The 19,735-nt window shown below is 39.5% G+C and overlaps 1 protein-coding gene across 23 annotated transcripts in view; it reads right to left on the reverse strand.

Annotated features, from left to right (window-relative positions):
* The window catches only part of KIDINS220 (kinase D interacting substrate 220), a 94,491-nt gene that overhangs the window by 73,101 nt on the left and 1,655 nt on the right, over nt 1–19,735 (reverse strand). For all 23 annotated transcript variants that reach the window (XM_069580186.1, XM_069580185.1, XM_069580182.1 and 20 more), the window contains exons 2-5: nt 15,545–15,688; nt 5,893–5,991; nt 4,667–4,765; nt 128–226 (exon numbers count right to left, since the gene is read on the reverse strand). In XM_069580186.1, coding sequence (XP_069436287.1) covers nt 128–226; nt 4,667–4,765; nt 5,893–5,991; nt 15,545–15,652 — 405 coding nt within the window. In that variant the 5' untranslated portion in view covers nt 15,653–15,688. The remainder of the gene's footprint in view (nt 1–127; nt 227–4,666; nt 4,766–5,892; nt 5,992–15,544; nt 15,689–19,735) is intronic.

Below are 19,735 nucleotides of genomic sequence, written 5' to 3' on the forward strand. Positions count from 1 at the left end.
TGCGAATTATTTTTGGTAAGATCTAGATCATTTTATCCAATATGAAGTCCAAAGTACAACCAATCTTAAGTATTTCCTAGAAGAACTTACCACTTCTATTACAGATGAATTTTTTGTTAACGCTTACCAGACCAGTAACACTTGGATTGGCACCATGAGAAAGCAGCAGCTCAACCACTTCAGTACGGCCTTTGTAACACGCCCACATAAGAGCCGTCCATCCTCCCTTCAGGGAAAAAAAAAGGGGGGGAGAGGAGGGAAATAAAACACCGGACTGTCTCCAAGGACAAAAATGTCATCAATGAAGCTTCTTTTGTGAACGTTCTCTATAAAACCACTGTTTTATGTAATCACTACTATGTAGTTCTAAATACCCAAGCTCCCCAGGGAAATACACAATCATATCTGGACAAAGTCCAATATCTTAAGTCCAGTAATGATTACTCCAAAGTTTGTATTATATTTTTGGAAATTGATACAGGGAACATTCACACTGGACTCTTCTAAATTTCCAAGATTTATTTTGGCTGTTTAAATATATTCCTTCAGCAAATATTCTATGTCCCTAGATACTCTCCTCCTGGTGTGAGTCTAGATTTTTTCCAGAGATGGATTCCAGCCATCCCATTCAACTCCTGCATCTAAACTCATCCTATAAATTCCAGATTGGTATTGTACCTCTTGCTAAAAGAGAAGATACAAAGGCAATGATCTATAGATCATGATTTCCAGGGGCAAGCAAAGTCATTAAGTATGAATTAACGGCATGGTAACTTCCTATTTTCTAAGCTATAAAGCAACATTCTTAGTTTTAGCAGTGTTCTCTTTAGCTATCATGCAATTCAATAAAAGAGACAAATGTAAGCAAATTATACTAAGAAGTGAATGTTTTGTTTGCCTAAAAAAGAAAAGTATTTGGACCAATCCAAATTTGGATGCAAGAATATAAACCACTTAATCCTCTTGATTCTGTTTCATCATCACTAAAAGAGGTAAAATAAAATAAGTTGCTCTAACCTGAAAAAGGCAAAACTATGGAAAGGGTAGACAGACAGTAGCCACAGACTGGGGAGTAGGTGGAGGGGATGGTTATAAAGAAGCAGCATGAGGGTACAGTTGATGCAATGGAACTGCTCTGCACAGAGCTATGGTGGATGAATGATATCACAAATGTGTCAAAACCCACAGAACTGAACACCAGAGAGTGAATTTTACTGTATGTAAATCTTTAAAAAATCAACTAGAATGTAGGAAAGACAGAATACAGACTAGGATGAATTAATTATATTACAAGTATATCACACAATTACTTAGAACCTGATCCAGGTAATGGCAGAAAGCAGTATTTTGACTGAATTCTGTAATGCAACATTCAAAAAGAACTGTATACAAACACTGTATTTAGTGGCAAATCTGTTTCAGGGTATGAGTTAGAAATTCTGAAACTATTTGTTTACTAGAGTTGAACAAATAAATAAATATTCTGTGTAGATAGTGTGAGCCAGATTTCTCAGTCAGAAGAGTGTTACAAATTAAGAAAATGGAGAAGGCTTACTGTAGACTGGGTTCACAGTTATCAACTAAGTCTTTTCATTAAAAAAACATACACCCACACACATCAACTGAGTCTCTTTATTAATATACACACACACACACAGATATACAGAATAGACGTATGTAACGTGTATGCAAGAGTTATGTATTTTCTACATCTACTGAGGAGGACAAGAAGCAGAGACATCTCAGTAGCAATAAGTATACCTGACTAGATTATTGGTTTCTAAATATCACTTTTGAATATCAAGAACTAGGGCCCCTTGGGAAACTGATTGATTCCAGGAGGGAGAATCACAGAAATAAGACAGGGAAAATACAAGATGAATCTGAACCTGAAGCATTTTGTAATGCAAGAAAGTGAAAATGAAAGTCGCTCAGTCGTGACTGATTCTTTGTGACACCACAGACACTATAGTCCATGGAATTCTCCAGGCCAGAACAGTGGAGTGAGTAGCCTTTCCCTTCTCCAAGGGATCTTCCCAACCCAGGGATTGAACCTAGGTCTCCCGCATTGCGGACGGATTCTTTATCACTGAGCCACAAGGGAAGCCCAAGACTAGACTGGGTAACCTATCCCTTCTCCAGCAGATCTTCCCAACCCAGGAATAGAACCAGGGTCTCTTGCATTGCAGGCGAATTCTTCACCAACTGAGCTATCAGGGAAAGGAAATGCTAAAATATATATCTACATATAGATATTTATTTAGAGAGAGAGAACTCTTTTTTCATTTCAATTACTAAATGTAATGGAATTATGCAAACAGAAAAATATATTAATTCACCTGATAAACTGGTATGGTGCTTTTAATAAAATATCGGGAACTAGGTAATTCTATGAATTTCTCTTCTACTTTACATGCCAATAAGATAAGAACACTACATTTTCCTCCTGCCTGTCAGGTATCCATCCTTTGCCTAGGTTACTGACATCATCACCTTCTCTCCCTAAACTTTTATAGCGATGCACTTCCATTTCTTTTCAGCAAAAGGAAGGATACAAATAGTTCTGTATCTTTCTATAAAAATAAGTATACCAATACCTTCACTGAGTTTTAGAATAAGTATAATACTGTAGAAGCAAGAACACTGTGTAAATTATATTGTACAGTATAATATTAAATGAAAGGTGGTAGAATGCTGAAGTTTCTTAAAAATTCAGACCACCTGTACTTCATAAAGCATCATCAGCAAAATAATACATGTTTTATCAAGGCAGTTCAATTTCAACATTTTGTAGAGTAAGAAGCCTTCACGATCCTTTTCTTCACCTTTATGCTTTAGGTACATGCTAAGATCAAACAAGAGCTAAGATGATTAAGAATCAGATCTTGAGAATCTTGAAATGTGTACAGATGGCATATCTAAACAGTTATATTTTTAAAATAAACTTACATTATTCTGAATACCATAACTTTAATCAGTGAAAATATTTTCAAAACTATACTATGTCTCTCTTAAAGTTCTCCTTAAAGAAAACAATTCTCTCATTGATACATTATAAAGAGTAATGTGTTGTCTTAACAATATTTGAGAATTTTAAACTGAAATAAACAGAAAATGTGATTAAGAGTATTCTAAGGAGGTACATTATATCACCTGGGTTTTAAAGCATTCTTGAGGGGAGAAATATCAATAACCTCAGATATGCAGATGACACTACCCTTAAGGTAGAAAGTGAAGAGGAACTAAAAAGCTTCTTGATGAAGGTGAAAGAGGAGAGTGAAAAAGTTGGCTTAAAGCTCAACATTCAGAAAAGGAAGATCATGGCATCTGGTCCCATCACTTCATGGGAAATAGATGGGGAAACAGTGGAAACAGTGTCAGACTTTATTTTTCTGGGCTCCAAAATCACTGCAGATGGTGACTGCAGCCGTGAAATTAAAAGACGCTTACTCCTTGGAAGGAAAGTTTTGACCAACTTAGATAGCATATTCAAACGCAAAGACATTACTTTGCCAACAGAGGTCCATCTAGTCAAGGCTATGGTTTTTCCAGTGGTCATGTATGGATGCGAGAGTTGTACTACAAAGGAAGCTGAGTGCCGAAGAATATTGATGCTTTTGAACTGTGGTGTTGGAGAACTCTTGAGAGTCCCTTGGACTGCAAGGAGATCCAACCAGTCCATCCTAAAGGAGATCAGTCCTGACTGCTCATTGAAAGGACTGATATTGAAGCTGAAATTCCAATATTTTGGCCACCTCATGCAAAGAGCTGACTCATTGGAAGAGACCCTGATGCTAGGGAAGATTGAGGGCAGGAGGAGAAGGAGATGACAGAGGATGAGATGGCTGGATGGCATCACCGACTCGATGGAAGTGAGTTTGAGTGAACTCCGGGAGTGGGTGATGAACAGGGAGTCCTCAGTTCAGTTCAGTTGCTCAGTCATGTCCGACTCTTTGCGACCCCATGAATCACAGCACGCCAGGCCTCCCCGTCCATCACCAACTCCCGGAGTTCACTCAGACTCACGTGCATCGAGTCAGTGATGCCATCCAGCCATCTCATCCTCTGTTGTCCCCTTCTCCTCTTGCCCCCAATCCCTCCCAGCATCAGAGTCTTTTCCAATGAGTCAACTCTTCACAGGAAGTGGCCAAAGTACTGGAATTTCAGCTTCAGCATCATTCCCTCCAAAGAAATCCCAGGGCTGATCTCCTTCAGAATGGACTGGTTGGATCTCCTTGCAGTCCAACGGATTCTCAAGAGTCTTCTCCAGCACCACAGTTCAAAAGCATCAATTCTTCAGCGCTCAGCTTTCTTCACAGTCCAACTCTCACATCCATACATGACCACTGGAAAAACCATAGCCTTGACTAGACGCACCTTTGTTGGCAAAGTAATGTCTCTGCTTTTAAACATGCTATCTAGGTTGGTCATAACTTTTCTTCTGAGGAGTAAGCGTCTTTTAATTTCATGGTTGCAGTCTGGCATGCTGCAATTCATAGGTCGCAAAGAGTCGGACACGACTGAGTGACTGAACTGAACTGAGGGTCATTTCAATGCCCAACCCTAAAAACAACGTCACCTGACACACAAAACTACAAGACTTCACAAATATCTATTACTGTTACTGAGACTGCAGCTGACTGACAACTGTAAAGTGAGTCCGTACCATATCCCGGTGCTCCAAGCTGGCCCCGCACTTGAGCAGCTCATCCACAATGTGCAGGTGCCCTTCTTTTGAGGCTGATATAAGCGCTGTCCAGTTATCCTAAAACATACAGACACAAATGTTATCGTTTCAAAACAAATAACATTCCAAAGTCAGTTAAATTTGAATTTACATACAGATGATCATACCAAATTGACATGATCTGACACACTCTAAGCTACTCTGAAATAACACTGAAGCATAAACTCTGTTAAGAATTTATCTAAAAAAAAAGAATTTATCTCTCTACCTATTGACTATAATGATATAGAAATGGCTTTACAACTCTCTGCAGTCTTTTCACTGGACTTTTAATCACCGTGTTTTTTAAAAAGGAGAAAAAATGAGTATCAAAACCTCAAAGTTAATCCATGTGGCTACAACCACTATTATAAACTGAAATTCAAGAGCCTGTAATCAAATAAAAAAGCATATTTACAAACTATTAAACTAAAACCATCCCATGTGATGTGTTCAGAAACTAAATGATAAAGCCTTTATTGTTTAAAGGCTGCAATTATCCTATCCTTTTATTCACATGTACTGTCATTTAATTTAAATGATTGTTGAATTACAATCGTCAATTTAGTATCGTCAATTTGAATTATAAAGACAAACAGAAAAACAGATATGGTTATGTGACCCTGAAAAATAATTCCTCAAAAACAGAGAAGTAAGCCTCTCGAATAGTGATTTATCCTTCACAAATGGTATCAGAAGAAACCACATCTTTCTGGCTTATCCTAGGTAATGATGTTTATAATAGCAAGATACCATTATGGGGAGTTACTTAGCAGTTTGACTCTTACACGGATATCTTCTAGGCAGGCATTTAATTTTGAGTGTGTGTATATCCGTGCGTGCTTAGTCACTCAGTCGTGTCCAACTCCTTCCAATGCTATGGACTGTAGCCCACCTGGTTCCTCTGTACATGGGATTTTTCAGGTAAGAATACTGGAGTGGCTACATGTGTTGCTTATTCAGTGAGTGCTATCTATACATAAAAAAATACACAAAGAGCTGAGACTTCTCAATGAAGGTAAAAATTCCTCTCCTATATTACCCTTTTTAAAAACTCAAGTTAGCATACTACTGAGTTCTGTAATCTAACACTTCTGAATCACTTCGTAAAACCAAGCAGCAAAGTTAAAGAAACGAAAAAGGCAAATGAGTAAGTCAATATATACCAAATCTTCCAGATTGCAATTAGCGCCATTCTTAATTAATTCTTTCACTATTTCCAGATTGCCTTGTTCAGCAGCTATCATCAATGGAGTCTGGCCACACTAGAGACGGAAGAGACACGGAGAACATTCAGGATGCTGCATGTTAACTGAAACACCAGTTAAATATACCACCCATACATTTCCATGATGTTAAGCTCTATTTACAGCACTTAATTTAGAAACACCTCTGAATTCAACTTTTCAGCTTACAAATAATATGAAAGTCAAAGAGAAAATGCTTTTCTATCCCTTACAATAGCATTCGTAATCTGTTTTGGGCACTGCAATTTTACTCAAAATAAGCAACATGTGTAATACTAGGCACTGAAAAGCAATTTCCACAATAATCTCAGAATATCTATGGCAACCAAATCCTCTAACAATACAGCTAGAATATGATACACAATGTAGTTTTGCTGTGTGTGTAAGATGTTTTTATCAGGACCAGAGGGAGAAAAGTAAAACAGTAAAAACAATACAGGTGCTGCAATATCATGGAGTTTTCTGAAGCCTTCCCTTATAACCTTAACTCATTACACTAAAGTTCCTACTAGCTACAGCAGCGCTGTCCAGCCTGTCCCCAGAATGAGTCACGGCAGTTAAGACACGGGCTCCCGAGCCTTTAGACTGTGGGGCAGGGCCTGGACAGCTGGATCCTGGGACAGGTTCCCTCCAGCTGTCAGCTTCGTCTATCCCAAGTCCGGGACCCACACGATCATTTTCTGTACATGCCGTGATATGAAACAGACCAGAAGCTCTGGGCTAGCAGTGATAGTACTAAAGGTGCCAAAACATACCAAGGTGTAAGGAAAAAAATTTCACCAAAACTGAAGTTCCATTGACAGATTAAGCACCTACTTACTGAATGTATACCAATGTGCAGGAAAACAGTAATTTTTTTAAACGCTAATTTGACAATATTCCACTGCTTAAAATCCTTAATTGTTTCCTAGATTCTTCTGGGTAAGAACTGAAGTCCTTACATGGCCTGCAGTCCATTAAAGTCTACCTTGAAACCTAAGCCAGGCCATTTCCTCCTCACACGTGGGCCCTCAAACTGTACACAAGCTCTTTCACACCTCTAGATCCCTCTACCCCACCCAGTTAACTATTTCCCACCTGGCATCTCTTGGGTCAAACACCAACCCAGCAGGGAAGCCTTGCTAACCCACTCTAATGTTGTATACCATGCTAATCCTTGTTTGTACTTACACTTTTATTTGCATGATAAACAACTATTATTGTTTTTCCTCTAAAGGCCCTAAACTCCCTGAGGGTGGGAAGCATGATTGTTTTGTTGAATACTGAAACTCCCCCGTAAGGCGCAGTGACTGCCACACAGGTGTTTACGTATTTGTAAATGAGTAAATGAGTGAGCAAAGTACAGAAGAATTTATAAATCTACTAATGGCAACATATGAACAAGCAAATAATCCTAGTAACAACACATGCTACTGTAAGAATACAAGTATAGAGAAACACAAAGACTGAGTTAAGGTACACAAGTAAATTGAGTTACAGACAGATACTCATATAATGATGGATGCTAAATTACAAGTGGTAGTCACATGTCATTCAACCAGAGTCACTAGAGAATGAGATATTATGCATAAGTAGATTTTCCAGGTGAAAAGTTTATCCTTTAAATATTATATTTTATTATAACTTTATGATAACTGTTTTTTTCTTAAAGTAATGTGCACATTGCTACTTGTTAAACAGATTAACTTAAACATTATGTTTATGACTCTGAGTCATAACTACCGATATCAATCATTATACCAGGCTTGCCTCTGTCAGCGCTAATGTCTCTGACTTCCTTTCTACAGCATGTTTCTGCCTTCTAATTAACTGGGATAAAACAAATTCATTGGTATAATATATAAATTAAAGCCAACCAGGTGAATCTATGGCCCTAAGGATACAGAATGATCTCTGTTCATTTCCAAGGCAAACCATTCAATAACACGGTAAACCAAGTCTATGCTCCAACCCATAACACTGAAGAAGCTGAAGTTGAACAGCTCTATGAAGACCTACAAGACCTTTTAGAACTAACAACCATAAAAGATATCCTTTTAATTATAGGGGACTGGAATGCAAAAGTAGGAAGTTAAAAAGCACCTGGAGTAATAGGCAAATTTGGCCTTGGAGTACAGAATGAAGCAGGGCAAAGGCTAGATGAGTTTTGCCAAGAGAACGCACTGGTCATAGCAAACACCCTCTCCCAACAACAAAAGAGAAGACTCTACACATGGACAAACCAGATGGTCAACACTGAAATCAGACTGATTATATTCTTTGCAGCCAAAGATGGGAGAAGCTCTACACAGTCAGGAAAAACAAGACTGGAGGCTGACTGTGGCTCAGATCATGAACTCCTTATTGCAAAATTCAGATGTAAATTGAAGAAAGTAGGGAAAACCACTAGATCATTCAGGTATGACGTAAATCAAATCCCTTATGATTATACAGTAGAAGTGAGAAATAGATTTAAGGGACTAGATCTGATAGAGTGCCTGATGAATTATGGACGGAGGTTCATGACATTGTACAGGAGACAGGGATCAAGACTATCCTGAAGAAAAGGAAATGCAAAAAGGCAAAATGGCTGTCTGAGGCCTTACAAATAGCTGTGAAAAGAAGGGAAGCGAAAAGCAAAGGAGAAAAGGAAAGATATAACCATTTGAATGCAGAGTTCCCAAGAATAGCAAGGAGAGATAAGAAAGCCTTCCTCAGTGATCAATGCAAAGAAATAGAGGAAAACAACAGAATGGGAAAGACTACAGATCTCTTCAAGAAAATTAGAGATACCAAGCGAGTATTTCATGCAAAGATGGGCTCAATAAAGGACAGAAATGGTATGGATTTAACAGAAGCAGAAGGTATTAAGAAGAGCTGGCAAGAATACACAGAAGAACTGTATAAAAAAGATCTGCATGACCCAGATAATCAGAATGGTGTGATCACTCAACTAGAGCGAGACGTCCTGGAATGTGAAGTCAAGTGGCCCTTAGAAAGCATCATTATGAACAAAGCTAGTGGAGGTGATGGAATTCCAGTGCAGCTATTTCAAATCCTAAAAGATCATGCTGTGAAAGTGCTGCACTCAGTATGTCAGCAATTTTGGAAATTCTCAGCAGTGGCCACAGGACTGGAAAAGGTCAGTTTTCATTCCAATCCCAAAGAAAGGTAATGCCAAAGAATGTTCGAACTACCGCACAATTGCACTCATCTCACACACTAGTAAAGTAATGCTCAAAATTCTCCAAGCCAGGCTTCAGCAATACGTGAACCATGAACTTCCAGATATTCAAGCTGGTTTTAGAAAAGGCAGAGGAACCAGAGATTAAATTGCCAACATTTCCTGGATCATGGAAAAAGCAAGAGAGTTCCAGAAAAACATCTATTTCTGCCTTATTGACTATGCCAAAGCCTTTGATTGTGTGGATCACAATAAACTGTGGGAAATTCTGAAGGAGATGGGAATACCAGACCACCTGACTTGCCTTTTGAGAAACCTATATGCAGGTCAGGAAGCAACAGTTAGAACTGCACGTGGAACAACAGACTGGTTCCAAACAGGAAAAGGAGTACGTCAAGGCTGTATATTGTCTTCCTGCTTATTTAACTTGTATGCAGAGTACATCATGAGAAAAGCTGTGCTGGAGGAAGCACACGCTGGAATCAAGACTGCCAGGAGAAATATCAATAACCTCAGATATGCAGATGACACCACCCTTATGGCAGAAAGTGAAGAGGAACTAAAAAGCCTCCTGATGAAAGTGAAAGAGGAGAGTGAAAAATTTGGCTTAAACGCAACATTCAGAAAAGGAAGATCATGGCATCTGGTCCCATCACTTCATGGGAAATAGATGGGGAAACAGTGGAAACAGTGGCTGACTTTATTTTTCTGGGCTCCAAAATCACTGCAGATGGTGACTGCAGCCATGAAATTAAAAGACGCTTACTCCTTGGAAGGAAGACAGCATATTCAAAAGCAGAGACATTACTTTGCCAACAGAGGTCCATCTAGTCAAGGCTATGGTTTTTCCAGTAGTCATGTATGGAGATGAGAGTTGGACTGTGAAGAAAGCCGAGTGCCAAAGAATTGATGCTTTTGAAGTGTGGTGTTGGAGAAGACTCTTGAGAGTCCCTTGGACTGCAAGGAGATCCAACCAGTCCATCCTAAAGGAGATCAGTTCTGGGTGTTCATTGGAAGGACTGATGTTGAAACTGAAACTCCAATACTTTGACCACCTGATGCAAAAAGCTGACTCTTTTGAAAAGACCCTGATGCTAGGAAAAATTGAGGGCAGCAGGAGAAGGGGATGACAGAGGATGATGGTTGGATGGCATCACCAACTCAATGGACATGAGTTTTGGTAAACTCCAGGAGTTGGTGATAGACAGGGAAGCCTGGTGTGCTACAGTTCATGGGGTCACAAAGAGTCAGACACAACTGAGTGACTGAGGTGAACTGAAGGATATAGGACTTGCACATCAGTTTTCAAAACTGCAAATCCAAAGACTTGGGTGCTTTCTGTTCACCTTCTGTGGTCACAGGCACATTTCAGATAGTTCGCAAAGAAAGGTGCTTTTCGAGTATGAGGGAAAAAATAAATTAGATGTGTATTAAAAAACCATAATACAAAAAAAAGTTGGTATAAACGTGATTAACTATAAACAAGCTAAATGAGACCTGAATAGTCATAAATTTCTCTTGCAGAAACTACCATTTGTCTACCCAATATCTAGAGCGACAGGATTTTGTTGGGGGTGGCAGTCTGCTCAGTGAAAAAACCTACATTGTTCAGCCTTACTTGCAGTTGGAAACCATCCATGCTACCACTCTAGTGAGATCTCCCGGGAAAGCTTGGTAATTAGACCAACTCAGCTGGCTTGTGCCCTTTTCCTTCTTGCCTGATATGTGGACACAATGGGGCAGTTGTATCAAAACAACTGATGGGAATAACTGGCACCCAATGGAGTGACCAGAAGGGCAGAAGGAGCCTGGGAAGATATCCTGAGACCTTGGAATGGCTCCTCCAGCTTGTCATTACATGAGAAAAGTAAGACCTTAATTCGATTAAGCCACTATTTGAGGAGCTATTATATGAACTCAAAAGCAATCTTTAACCTTCTGTAGCTTCACTATCCAAATAAATAAGTGATTCTCAGGAAAGGCTGCCATAAATTAATCCAAAAAGACAGAATGATATTTACCTTGTAAGTTGTGCCTTATCACAAAACATATTTATTCTATTAGTTCTGGCTTAATCCATCTAGTAACTATAGTTGTAGAGATAGTGACTTAGAAACAAACAGTCATGACAACTTGATTCTTTTACTTCAATGTGAATCACTAAAAGCCCCTTCCCTACCTAACCCGCTACATACATCTCAACAAATCTCAAGTCCATTTCTTTCCCAAAAAATATAGGATCACATAACTCATAGAACCCCTATACTACTGGTAAGAACCTCAAACCAAAACACACCAAAACAGAACACTGCCATTCCAGCTGAAGTTCCCCAAAGCATGTACCATGTTTTATCTCAGCTTCTGAGAAGCTACCATGCAAAAACACTGCCTATCCAGCATCTTTTTGGTCTTCCCAGTTCCTAGGTAGCCCCACTTGTATTCAGATGTGCTGTGCTGTGTTGTGCTTGGTCGCTCAGTCATGTCCGACTCTCTGCGACCCAATGGACTGTATGTAGCCCGCCAGGCTCCTCCGGCCACGGGGATTCTCCAGGCAAGAATACTGGAGTAGGTCGCCATGCCCTCCTCTAGGGGATCTTTCCAATCCAGGGATCGAACCCAGGTCTCCCACATTGCAAGGAGATTCTTTACTGTCTTAGCCACCTTTCTGGACCTAAATAACTATTGCTCTTTAAAGCAGTGGCATTCTGAGGATAGCTACTTCTTCCAATAATAATAGTGAAAGTAAAACATTTTTAAATTCTCCTTTGAACTTTCCTTCAGGGTCTCTACTTGTAAGTACGTGACAAAATCCATCTCTTGAACTTAAGAGTCCCATTTCACTTTCTTCAACAAGAGAATAATGTTCAACCTCAACACTATACCCTATCAAGAAGAGCTGAGAGTGACTTTTTGCTCTTTTCAAAAATAAAGTTAAATTAAAGCCCTTCACAAAAGGCAAAGACTTGCCATCATAGAGAATATTCATACAAAGGGCAAAGACTTGCCATCATTGACAATATTCAAAGGCCAAGAATGTTATCTAGTTTACAAATAAAGTAGAAAGAAAAGAAGGGAGAAAACTGGTATTTACTAAATTGCAACCGATTATACGCTAAGGACGGCAACAGGCAATTTCCCCCACGTTATTTTCTTTTACTGATAACATTTAAGAAACCTTTAGAAAACTGATAACCAAATACATTAAATGAGGTAATTAAGTACTTCACTTTTTAAAGGTGAGAAAGAAGGAAAGAAAGTCTAAGTAACTCTTTAGAATTCTATAAAAATAATTTTATCAGAAGCTGTAGAAGCAAAATGCTGAAAAACAAAACAAAAAAGGCCTTGAAAAAGTTACTTTCTCTATAACCTTCACACTGAGCCATAATTTAACAATGCCAGGTTGCTTCAAAGTATTATTTTAAAACTCCAATTTTAACTAACATAACACTAAACTAGAGGTAAATATCATTAAAACTCCTTAAATGTTACTACATGCCTGATAACATGTTACGTTTTTTACCAAATACACTTCATTCTTTGTGTGAGTAAGATCAATACAATTTTGTGCTTATTGTATATTATTTTTCTCCTTCCAAGTGAAGCTCGGAGAAGCCAATGGCACCCCACTCCAGTACTCTTGCCTGGAAGATCCCATGGACAGAGGAGCCTGGTGGGCTGCAATCCATGGGATCGCCAAGAGTTGGATACGACTGAGCGACTTCACTTTCACTTTTCACTTTAATGCATTGGAGAAGGAAATGTCAACCCACTTCAGTGTTCTTGCCTGGAGAATCCCAGGGACGGCGGAGCCTGGTGGGCTGCCGTCTATGGGGTCTCACAGAGTCGGACACGACCGAAGCGACTTAGCAGTAGCAGCAGCAAGTGAAGCTATTTTCTCAATATTCCCAAAGACAGTATCTATGAGGTAAAGCTGAATCTTTTTAAACTATCATTTTATTATTCCAAATATGTTAATTAATGCCAATAGAATGACTACTTACATAAGCAGCTCTTTTAAAACAATGAACAATCTCCAGCTATAAATTTTAATCTCATTTATGTGTAACAACTGTTAACTATGCATAATCATAGAAGGGAATGATGTAAACTAACCAAAATACAGTTTGTGCAATATACAAACATTGAAAATACAGACATCATCATTAAATGAACTTATTCTGAAGACTCAACGGAAGACAAAAGGGCATAAACAAATCATAGCCTGTTTGATGCTAGAACAGCATTTAATGTGGATTTTACCAGGAAGTATCTTCAGGCAGAATCTGAGAGATTAAGTAGTTTATTTGTAAGTTGAGATAAATAAGTATAATTCTTTACAGAACTGCTATGCAAATTAAATGAGCTAAGTATACAGAATATTACCATATTTATATAAATACTGAATAAAACAAGTTATCATAATTGTATTACTCTAATAAAATTTTTATACCATGATTTTTCAATGACAGCTAGTATTTAATAAAATTAGGTACTCTGTCAATAATAATAATAACGTATTAACTGTTGATTCAGTAGCTTTGAAAACATTTATAATATTTGCATACCCATGTTCATGCAGCACTATCCACAAAAGCCAAGGAAAGGAAGGAAAGGAAACAACCTGAATGTCTATCAGTGGATAAATGTATAAACACAACATGGTATCTGCATATGAAAGTGAAAGTCACTCAGTCATGTCCAACTCTTTGCAACCCCACAGACTATACAGTTCATGGACTTCTCTAAGCCAGACTATAGGAATGGGTAGCCCTTCCCTTCTCCAGAGGATCTTCCCAACCCAGGGACTGAACCCAGGTCTTCCGCATTGCAGGTAGATTCTTTACAAACTGAGCTATCAGGGAAGCCCTTCTACATATAATGGAATAGTATTCAGCTTTAATATGGAAGGAAATCATGTCACACACTCCAACATGGATGAACCAACATGTCATTTAGGATGTTATACTAAATGAAATAAGTGAAAGTCACTCAGCCGTGTCCAACTCTCTATACAATCCATGGACTTCTCAGGCCAGAATACTGGAGTGGATAGACTTTCCGTTCTCCAGGGGATCTTCCCAACCCAGGGATCGAACCTAGGCCTCCCACTTTGCAGACGGATTCTTTACCAGCTGAGCCACAAGGGAAGCCCAAGAATACTGAAGTGTGTAGCCTATCTCTTCTCCAGCAGATCTTCCCAACCCAGGAATCAAACCGGGGTCTCCTGCACTGCACGTGGATTCTTTACCAACTAAGCTATGAGGGAAGCTCAATCACAAAAAGACAAACACTGTACAGTTCCACTTATATTCAGTGCCTAGAGTAGTCAAATTCACAGAGATAGAAAGTATAACAGTGGTTACCAGGGGCTGGGGTGGGGGGAACAGGCAACTGTATAATGGTTATGGAGTTTCAGATTTGAAAAAATTCTGGAGATATTTCGCAACAATGTGAATTACTTAATACTACTAAACACTACTGAACAGTACACTATGGTTAAGACAGTAAATTTTACTTTTTCCCCACTGTAAAAAAAAAAAAATCATAAAGAAAATCCTGCAGGTCTAACACATAAGTCACATATATACATACATATACATTTCTATAAAAATAAAATCAGTCCTTATTCATCTTATTCACAGGCAAAAAAAAAACTATACTGTATTGAAACTATAGTTCTAATAAAAAGAATTTTCTTAAGTTTTACAAAACGTACATATTTTGCCACTTAACAAATTCATACAAAAAGTTTATTAGTCCCTAAAATGCTGCAGCTCAGCTGTTCATGATAAAATTACCATTTTATCTGCTAGGATTGTTGAACAGAAATATCTAATACAAGTTAACGAAAACAATAAATATTTACTCCCCAATCTTAGTAAACAGAACACACAACCTATTTAGCTGTCTCTTAAAGATGCAGGTCTTTAAAACCCCAAGCTGGGTATAATGAACAACTAAGGAAGACAGCTGAGGCTCCAATAAAGAAAATATTTCAAAAAGCCCTAATAGTGTCTCGTTAATCTATTTTTTCTGGTTCATCTTTTATAAAAAGATTGCGATTAGAAGCCCTTCTAAAGTTCTCTAGAAATACTTTTGATTTCAGTAATTCTTGAATCATTTCTGAATAGTGATTATTCTATCCAGAAAAAAAAGTCAACCACAATTCTCGATCATAAATTTAAATCATTAATTCAATGTTCAGTCATTTATAGAAGTTCGGATGTATTTCAAAGGTACAGAATTCAAAATACTTTTAACTGTGAGAAGTTATGTCAATATTACTGAGGGTGAGAACTATGTATTTCTTACTTACCTTTACCCTTTTAGCACAGTGCCTTGCACCTACTTAGTAGGTAGTCCACAAACATTTGTAAGAAGAATTAAACTTTAGAATCTTGGTCTTACCTCATTTCTCTCATCAACATCTTTGCATTTTTCAAGAAGAGCTTTCAAAGCAGGAATGTTTTCTTCTTCTACATAATTTATTACACTCTGTGATATTAGAACTGACATTTTCACAGAAAGCTACAGTTTTCTTTACTCCAATACCTGTTAAAGCAGATTAGACAAAATACATGTAATTTGGGATTGGGAAAAAAAAGATACTACTAACTATATCTTTCCTAACCTTAGGCTTGTACAAATACACCTCCACTGGCAGGAATTAAAACAAGGCCCCAAAGCTCAGCTGTCAAAATGTGCAACCCCCTCTTCCCAAGTCTCAAACTCATCTCACTCTTAACTCATTATTGTTGCTCAGTCACTAAGTTGTGTCCAACTCTGAAACCCCATGAATTGCAGCACACCAGGCTTCCCTGCCTTAACTCATTCACACCCCCAAACCCACCCCTCATCACCCACAAACAAGAGAAAGCACTACACTGTTCCCCCTGCTATATAATCCCAATCAGTAAATGGCCACTCCAGCTCCATCCTTCTAAGGCCAAAACCTTGGAATTATGAATGAATCATCACCTCCTCTTACACTCTACATTCAATCTAAGACCAAACCTTTTGGTTCTACTTATAAAATATATTTCACATCTGATTCCTACTCACCACTTCCATCACAACCACCTTGGCCCAGTCACTGTGACCTCTCACCTAGATCCCAACTGCTCTCCCTACCTCCCTTTTTGCCTTCCTGATGGTCTGTCCTCCACAAGGCAACCATAGATATCTTTTGAAAATGTAGGCTGGGCCAGAGCTTCTTAAATCATCATATTCATCAGAATCACCTGGAGAGCTCGTGAAACAGACGCTTGGGCCCTTCCCTCGGAGATTCTGACAAAGTAGGTCCAGATGCAGCCCCGGCACCTTTAACAAGCTCCCAGGTGATGCTACCACTGTGGTTGCTGACTGAAGAACCACACCTTAAGCAGTACTGAGTCAGATTCCATCCTTTCTTGCTCAAAGTCCTCCAGTGGCTTCCTAGAGCCCTCAAGGTAAAAATCGAATGTCTGACCTTGGCCTAGATGACTTTAAGTGACAGGGTGTTAACATTGCTGACCTCATCTCCTACCCCTCTCCCTCACCGCGTCACTGCTTGAACACGCCAAGCACTGCGCCATGTCCAGGCCTCTGGCTAGCTTTTCTGCCTAAATTCCTCCTCCACCAGACCTGCACACATAGGCCTCTCCCACACGAAATTAATATGAATATAATTACAGAGACCATGTGCACCCTAACTTTTAATTTTACACCTGGTGAATCTGGTTAAGGCATGAAAGAGAGTTCTTTGTACTATTACAAGTTGACTCTAAGTTTGCAATTACTTTGTAAACACACATACACACACACACACATATGCCTGACAAAGTCCTTATTTGGATCAAAGATTTTTCTCAAAACAAAATCCCACAAGACTAGGATGAGTAAAGAAAAGTAGTAACAGACATTGACCAATTATTAAAAAAAATTGAAAATCTTAGATTTTCAAATCTTGTTACCTCTCTCCCCAATCCATTATGTGGACTGCATGTATATCACTTTAAGACACATAAAACTTAACAGTCATCAATCATAGATAGTGACTAAGATTAAGACTTCAGACATACATTCCTTCAGACTAAGATTAAGTAGAATATGGTAATAAAATTTTTCTATAAAACCAACTTAGAAATTGAATCTGCATCCCTTAAGCTATCAGAAAGATACTCTAAACAAATCTAGTAAGGAAAGATGATCTTTGTTATATAACTGAGAAAACGCATGCAATTCTACACTGCTGTAATTGAGTAATAGTCCGATCTAACAGTAGTCTGCTGAAAGGCTATAATCTGCAATGCACTATGCTTCAGGTTATCGCTGGTAAGTTGAACAATACACTATTCCTGCCCCATAGAGTCTCAGCGCTCTTTAAAGTACTGGAGGAGAAAAGGGGTATTGGGGGAACAAACAGCCAAAATAAAATTGGTAAAATATTGATAACTGTTGGACCTGGGGGATGGGTATGCAAGGGTTCATTAGGTCAGGGGTCCCTCACCCCCATACTGGGGCCTGTTGGGAACCAGGCCACACAGTAGGAGGTGAGCGAAGGAAGCTTCATCTGTACTTGAGGCCACTCCCCAGCACTGGTATTACCACTTGAGCTCCACCTCCATCAGATCAGGAGGGGCATCAGATTCTCACAGGAGCATGAACCCTACTGTGAACCGTGCTCACAAGGGATCTAGGTTGTGGGCTCCCTATGAGAATCATCCCGAAACCGTCCACCACCCCCTGGGTCCGTGGAAAATCTGTCTTCCATGAAACTGGTCCCTGGTGCCAAAAAGGTTGGGGAGCACTGCATTAGATGCTGCTCTGCTTTGTGTATTGGGGAGAGGGGGGCAGATACTAGGGCAGACCTTACTGATCGTTGAATATTACATGCCTGAAATCTGGTAATCTCTGCATTCATCCACCCGTCGCTTCTTTACTGTTAAATTTCTTAATAGGAGCAACTTCACAAGTCTCACCTTCACAAATTCAGAAGTACCTAAAACAGTTTCTTGTGCATATGAAAAGAACTGATAAACGTTGTCTGAACTGAACCTGATCAAGTCACATCACATTTTATTAACTGAACAGGACAAAACCATCTGCCACAGCTGACAGTTATAAAATGGCTCCCATCAGCCAGACTTCTAACAAATCAAAAGTCTGATCACAAGTGTGCCCATAAATCAGATGATGTTCTTGGAAGGGACCCATCCCTCCCTCAGAGGTTTCTTTCATCTCTGCTTTCCCTCTTAAATGAATCCTTTAAACAGGTTCTATTCTCACCTATCTCAAAACACACACACACAAATCCTTTAAACAGGTTCTGTTCTCACCTATCTCAAATACACACTATTCTCACCTATCTCAAAACAGACACGCACACCCCCATTCTCCATATGAGCACACATGTGCACACACACACACACAGACACAACCATTCTCCATTTGAGAGCATCCTCTGCACTTGTCACTCAGAAATTAACTGTCAGCTTCAAACCATTCTCCCTTCACCTTTAGAAGATCAGGATCTTCCCCTTCTCCAGGCAAATTCATTTGCCCAACTCATCCCACCACCCCCACCGCCTCCGCCTCCGCCCAGAGACAGCCTAGAGGTCTCAATTTCAAAGTCCCTTCCCCCGGGGAGGTTTCCCTGACCACCCACCCTCCGCTCTCTCCCTCCTTTCTCTACTACCATCAGCCATATCCAGGTATGAGCATATGAGGACATGTGACTGTTCAAAAAGATAAGCTTAGCCAATCAGATTCCTCTCTCTAAACCTGGAAATTAGAAACCAGATACCCACTCATTACAGGCCAAGAACAAAATGTTACAGTTTTGAGGCAGCCAAGCAGCAGAGAGAGGACTCAACAGGTATGAACTGAGAAAAAGACTTCTCCAGAGAAAACAGATGAGGCCGCTGAGGGAGCTACAGAAGGTGGGAGCTGCTTTAGATCCCAATTTCTTGCTGATTCTCAGTCAGTCCTATAAATTACCTTTTCCCTGAGGTAAAAGAGTGTATCTCTGTTCCCTGCCTTCTGAACAGCCCTGACTAACACAGTAACAGAGAAACTGACAAAGAACTTGAGCAAAAGCAGGGAAGAGGGGGATGATCCCAGGAAAAGCTTCCCTCAGTAGGATGTGCTGCCTGGAATCAGAACCCTAGAGACAGTCAGGGAACCACCAAAACAGCCTACAGGAGAGAGGACAGGCAGTAGGGATGGAGAAATGAGAGACAGGAACTTGACTAGGATAAAATCCCCCATACTGGACCCTTAGACCTACCAAAATATCTAAAACAAAGATTCTGGATGTAGAAATTTTAAAAATTATGTGATTGGAAATGAAAGACCAGGTCAAAGATGACTAGATACCAAACACCGGTGATGGGAAGATGGTGGTCCCATTAACAAAAAGCAAAATCAGGAGAAAGTTTCAGGACTTTCCTCTGCTTGGTTACTGCCCGCTCCTTCCCCACCACCCTTGCTAGATGAACAAGACCAGGCTGAATGTGAGATGCTCCCAAAAACCTCAATTGGAGAATCCACCTAGGATTCAGTTCAGTCACTCCGTCGTGTCTCTTTGCAACCCATGAATTGCAGCACGCCAGGCCTCCC

This window comes from Ovis canadensis, chromosome 3, assembly GCF_042477335.2.
Source record: "Ovis canadensis isolate MfBH-ARS-UI-01 breed Bighorn chromosome 3, ARS-UI_OviCan_v2, whole genome shotgun sequence".
Classification (NCBI taxonomy): domain Eukaryota; kingdom Metazoa; phylum Chordata; class Mammalia; order Artiodactyla; family Bovidae; genus Ovis; species Ovis canadensis.